The 6,262-nt window shown below is 44.8% G+C and overlaps 1 protein-coding gene across 1 annotated transcript in view; it reads left to right on the top strand.

The window, feature by feature from the left end:
• The first annotated feature begins 262 nt into the window (after positions 1-262).
• The window catches only part of Kcnd2 (potassium voltage-gated channel subfamily D member 2), a 507,175-nt gene continuing 501,175 nt past the window's right edge, over positions 263-6,262 (top strand). The window contains exon 1 of the mRNA XM_036181188.1: positions 263-2,364. Coding sequence (XP_036037081.1) covers positions 1,250-2,364 — 1,115 coding nt within the window. The 5' untranslated portion in view covers positions 263-1,249. The remainder of the gene's footprint in view (positions 2,365-6,262) is intronic.

Raw genomic sequence — 6,262 nt, 5'->3', positions numbered from 1 at the left:
CGGACGCCAACCCGCTCGCGCCTCGGCCCCGGCCCCACGCCGCCGCCGCCCGCCCCGCAGCCCCGCAGCCCCGCAGTCCCGGCACCCCGCAGCCCCGCAGCGCCCCGACCCCGGGGACGCCGGCCGCGCAGTAAGTTGGCAGGAGCGAGTGGCCTGGGCGGCTCGCCTCCCCCGCACCTTTTTGAACTTGTTGCTGTTGGCTCTGCTCGCCTGCGCCTGGCTTTTGGGAAGGTGACAAGGAGGAGGGAGGCACGGAGGGTGGGGGAAGGGGACGGAGAGCTCGCCAGAGCTTTATTTATGCTCCCCGGGCGCCTGGGATCCGGCTGCTCGGGAGCCGCCGGCTCTCCCTTTCCTTTTCCGGGTGCAAGGCGACGGCAAAGTCTCTATGCAACTCAGCCCCGGTGGCGCGCACTTTGCCAGGTATGTACCGCGGGCGAGGCGCGTTCTGCGCGGAGGCAGATGATGCTGCCGCCGAGGCGGCGGCGGCTGCCAGCTCCGGGGCTCTATAACTGTCACACTGCACCTGAGCTGAACTTGAACAGAGAGTGAAGGGGGCCATCGGGGCGAACGCTCTCGGCTGGCACAGAGGGTGCCTATCGTCGTCGGGGAGAAAGAGCCCTAGACCGACGCCCCCCGGCCGCGAGCCCTGCACTTCACCTCCATCTCTGCAAGCGCCGCGGGAGTAGTGGCGGCCAGCGGACTCCCAGGGACGCGGGACAGTGGCTGTGACCGCATCTCTCCGGAGCTACAACAACAGGTCGTCTTTTTGAGACGCCTTTGGCGGGAAGGACTACTTGAGCCAAAAAGGGAAGGTGAAAAGGTTCTTTCTTTTAAGAAGCTACCACTGGGCGATCCCTCCTGCTTCCTCTCTCCTGCTCTGTAGACTGACCCCATATCAACCAGACTGTGCTAGGCAGACCAGAAGTGAAGACACCTGTTTGAGGCTGTCTCCGAAGTCACCTGTGTGCTTACATGTGCCAGGAGGTGCCCTGGTCCAACTGCTGGCAGAGATCTGTTTAGGTTCTATGGAGAGAGATTTTTAGGTCACTGTATTTTTTCTTAGTATTCCAAACACCTGTCTGTGAGGGAAACTTGGCCTTCTGAGAACTGTGACTTCACCTGCGCCACCTTGGAATAACCGTGTTCCTGTGAACCGTGTTCCCCAGTGTTCCGTCTGGCGTGAAGAAGTGGGGCGTTGTGTTACTTTTCTCGTGTTACTTTGGGTAACCCTGATCACTCCTGTGACAACATGGCGGCTGGCGTTGCAGCATGGCTGCCCTTTGCTAGGGCGGCAGCCATTGGGTGGATGCCTGTTGCCTCGGGGCCTATGCCAGCTCCCCCAAGGCAGGAGAGGAAACGGACTCAGGATGCTCTGATTGTGCTGAACGTGAGTGGCACCCGCTTCCAGACATGGCAGGACACCCTGGAACGGTACCCAGACACTCTCCTGGGCAGTTCGGAGAGAGACTTTTTCTACCACCCAGAGACCCAACAATATTTCTTTGACCGTGACCCAGACATCTTCCGCCACATCCTCAATTTCTACCGCACAGGGAAGCTTCACTATCCCCGCCATGAGTGCATCTCTGCTTATGATGAAGAATTGGCCTTCTTTGGCCTCATCCCAGAAATTATTGGCGACTGCTGTTATGAGGAGTACAAGGACCGCAGGCGGGAGAATGCAGAGCGCCTGCAGGATGATGCGGACACTGACAATACAGGGGAGAGCGCACTGCCCACCATGACTGCTAGGCAGAGGGTCTGGCGGGCCTTTGAGAATCCTCACACCAGCACCATGGCCCTGGTGTTCTACTATGTGACTGGGTTCTTCATTGCTGTCTCAGTCATCGCCAACGTGGTGGAAACAGTTCCCTGTGGATCTAGCCCAGGCCACATAAAAGAACTGCCCTGTGGGGAACGGTATGCAGTGGCCTTCTTCTGCCTGGACACGGCCTGCGTCATGATCTTCACTGTTGAGTACTTGCTTCGCCTAGCAGCAGCACCTAGTCGTTACCGTTTTGTGCGCAGCGTCATGAGTATCATCGACGTGGTGGCCATCCTGCCCTACTACATTGGGCTGGTGATGACAGATAACGAGGATGTCAGTGGAGCCTTCGTCACACTCCGGGTCTTCCGTGTCTTCAGGATCTTCAAGTTCTCCCGCCACTCCCAAGGCCTGCGTATACTGGGGTACACGCTGAAGAGCTGTGCATCAGAATTGGGCTTCTTGCTCTTTTCTCTCACTATGGCTATCATCATTTTTGCCACGGTTATGTTTTACGCAGAGAAGGGGTCATCAGCAAGCAAGTTCACCAGCATCCCTGCAGCCTTCTGGTACACCATCGTCACCATGACAACACTGGGGTAGGTGCTGTTGTAGGAAGTGGGATGAAGATAGGACACGGGTGGGTTGATGGTGAATCTCTTAAGGCTTTCTGATACTTTAGAGCGACTACATTTTTCTCTTAATGGATTTCAGAAAGCAATAAAGGTTTGGAAAAATTATTTCTGTCTGTGAAATGGGTATGCCAAAAGGATTGGAAGTACCAGAGTTGCAGGCCAATATTAAGTATTAATACAAGAAAGTGACAAGTATGGAATTAATGGACTAATTAATAGATACAGATAGCGTGTTTCAACCTAAGAACTCTGTCTTATTTTACATAATTGTAAAAGTTGTAGATATGATTATTAAGATATTTTCTAATATATCAGTATGCCATCATGATCATTTTCATTATGACTATTAGGTTGTATTTTGAATACCAGACCTGAAAGTGGTCAACTATACAACATATAATGTTTGGAAGTCTAGGCTTGTCCCCCTTCCTCTCATTTTTTTTAAGGAAGCATATGGCTCTCATCTCTACAGTTTTCAGAAGCTATGGACCCCATCAAGTAAAAGACTCTACAGATTGTCCATTAAATACATGTGGAAGGCAGAGCAGTGTCCGTGAGATTAATGGTTACCATAGGCCAGTTGCTGTGTAGAACTTTGAGTTCCAAATTTCTTGTAGAATTCTTTCCTACTTCCTTTTATTTAGGGCATGAAGTTTCTGAATCCATGATTTCTGAATTGGACTTCTAAAGGAAGAATTAATATTTCTTTAGATGTTATAAAGAATTGTGTGAAATGATTATGAATGTTAGTCAAACTTCAGAAAAGTAGCAGCACTCGCCACAGTAGAAAAACTAACAAAATAATAAAATTGAAGGAGCCCGCTACTTTTTTGAGTTCTTGGAGATAATCCTTGGAGAGATACTAGTGCTTTCTTGAGCTCTGTGCTATCTTTCTTGAAAGCCTAGGTAATCAGCACAAGAAGGATTTGGTAATGGCTGTAAGAAAAAAGTTATTCCCAAGGCTGTGTCTTAAGTTTTGTGTTTCTGGCTCATTTAATTGGCTTCCTTAAATGACATTGTGGTTAAAGGCACCTTAATTTTATTGGACATTCTGTGAAGAACAAGATTTCTCATGTTATATGGCCAACTAGTGGAATATGTTTTCAGAAGAGGAATGTTTGCCTGAGGTAATGAAAAAAACTGGCCTGAAGTAGAATATAATATTTTGGATTTTGATTAAGTCTCAAGTATCTTTGAGAGGGTACTGGTAGATTTCTGAAACATGATTGAATGGAAAATGCATCCTTTCGTGTTTTATTTCCCTTTATCCTGTTGCTCGTGTTGGGACAGATAGGAGAAGATGTAAACACCTTAGCAGTACAAGTGCTCACCCCTTATCGAAAAGAGTTATGGTTTCTTTCATTTCCTTTTCTCTTTTTTGTGTTCTGTGGAATCATGAAGGGACAATCGGGTAGTGTGCATTGCTGCCATGATTTCACATGTGAACTGTACTAAGGAGCATCTATGTTAAGAAGAAAACAAAAGAGGAACTACTGAAGGCAGGACACTTAAAAAAATTGGTGGCATGCAGGTTTTTCATGAGATCTCCGTGAGTCGTTTAACATTGCATATTGTCTAGATGATTGAATGTAGGTATCATTACAAGGAATGGGGACAAGTTGTTGATTTTAAGGAGCTGAAATTTCCATTCTAGACTGGAGGAGTTAAAGTTATCATTGATTTTTGGAGACGATTTTGAATTTTTACCTTATCTTGAAATATATACTTACTTTCTGGAAAAATGGGGATATGTTACCTGTTACTCATGAGTTTTATATAAATTAGATGCTTACCAGCATTCTTTTGTGAATGAGTTAAGAAACTAAGTTGCGGCACTTGAGCAGAATCTAAGCAATCAATTCCAACTGTCCTATAGGTGAGCAGATAAGAAACAGTTAAGTACATCCTTTCTAGAACTTGGAAGCAACATGGGGTTGATTTTAAGATTTTTAAGTTTTACTGAAGTTGAGAACTTTATTTTTAAGAGATTAAGCTAATTAATGATTCTGATGGAAAACAACACTCAGGCTTTTAATATGCAGAAGCAGTCAAAATGAGAATATATATGAACATTTAGCAAAGCCTATGCTTTACGTAACATGCAGCACTCTCTTAGGGGAATGTCTGCAGTTCCTTACCTAAATGTGTTTGTAGTGTTTTAATTGCTTGGACTATAGATTCTTCAATGACTTGTCTTGTTGGTGTTTTATTGTTAGTAGCCTTGTGGCTCTGTGTTATTGAAGAATGGCAGAGATGTGACATGTCTCTCCCTGGCTTTATCTTTTATGCTGCAACTTTAGAAGGTTAGGTATAAACTTTCTGGAAAACAAGCAGTAGTTGTAGCAATTGTCAAGCTGTTTCTGATAGATGTTCAAGAATTTTCTACCTGACTTTTTAAGTTCTCTCTATGTGGCTATAAATTTTAATGAAACTATATTTATTAATTGATGACATTAGATGTGAAGTTGATAATCCATATGACATTATCAGAAGTACCACCTGATATACATAACATTTTCATAAGAAAAAAAAGTAATCATGGCGTTGTGACTCAGGTGTGACAGAATCGGCAACTACTTATGAGGTCACCGTAGACAATATCCATTCGGTTTTGGATGTTGAGAACACAGTGTCCCTGTCTCAGGATTACTGTATTTCCATAATCTTTCTTTTTTTTTTTTTGCTTCATAAAACATTTGCTTTATAATAGCTTGTAACATGATTATGCTTACCATGTAAGTGCCTAATCTTCCAGTAAAAATGTATATAGTTTTAAAGATATTCATCTTTCATTAGTAAAAGAAAACATTGAAAGCACATTTGAAAAAATTAATAAAAGTGCATAAGAAGAAATCTGTTTCTAAAGGTTTAGATTGAGTGATCTGTACGTGAGTTCCTTTGCCTCAGTCCCCCTTTTGAGCACAGTTAGTGACAGCCATAGGGCTGGGGGCTATCTTCCTGCCCCCCCTACTCTGCTCTCCCCTCTCCATAATTCAAACTCCATTGCTATTGGAGCCCAGAAAGAACTTCAGCTCCTCTCAGGTCAGGGTTTGGGAGATCATACACAGCTGTATTTTGCTGAGGTGGAATTGCTTGCAAAATACCAAATTTAGGAAATGTCTAAGTGTTCTCTAATGACAGTCAGAAATTGCTTTATGAAATTGGTCCAGTGGAGTTGAGCCTCAGTTTACAATTCTACTTCATGCTCCTGACTTGTGAATTGGAAGAGATTTTAGGCTGCACACTAAAGGCTTGGGGACTTATTATCATGTTAGGCAGCATGTGTGTTCTCAGTCATGTTTTCTAATCAAATTCTTCGTAATATGAAGTTCAAGATGTTCAGAAATTCGTTCCTGTGGTCTATTTCACTTCTTTAACCTGAAAACCAAGTTGTTTGCATCAGAATTTTCTGTATGGGAATAAAAGAGGCTGTTTGGCATTTCTGAAAAGCTCACATTTAAGAGGAAATGATTGGTCTGTTTGAGGGGCCCTAGGCAGTAGGATCAAGATCTATCCCTGGTGTATAAGCTGGCTTTTTGGAGCCTATTACCTATGGTGGGATGCCTTGCTCAGCCTTCATGTAGTGGGGAGGGGCTTGGGCCTGCCTCAACTGAATGTACCAGGTTTTGTTGACTCCCCATGGGAGTTCCTACTCTTTTGGAGGAGGGGATTGGGAGTGGGTGGGGGGAAGAAGGCTGGTGGGGGGCAGGAGGAGGGATGACAGGGGGAATCTGTGGTTGTATGTAAAATGAATAAAAAATTTTCTTAAATAAAAAAACAGCTGAAAAAGAAGAAAAAAAGAAATTTGAAAAAAAAGACGAAGTGCTGTTATTTTTAACTATGTGAATTATATTTTGATTTC

The sequence above is a fragment of the Onychomys torridus genome, chromosome 3 (assembly GCF_903995425.1).
Source record: "Onychomys torridus chromosome 3, mOncTor1.1, whole genome shotgun sequence".
Taxonomy (NCBI): domain Eukaryota; kingdom Metazoa; phylum Chordata; class Mammalia; order Rodentia; family Cricetidae; genus Onychomys; species Onychomys torridus.
The sequence above is the reverse complement of the archived record's forward strand: the minus strand, read 5'-3'. Positions and strand labels throughout refer to the sequence as shown.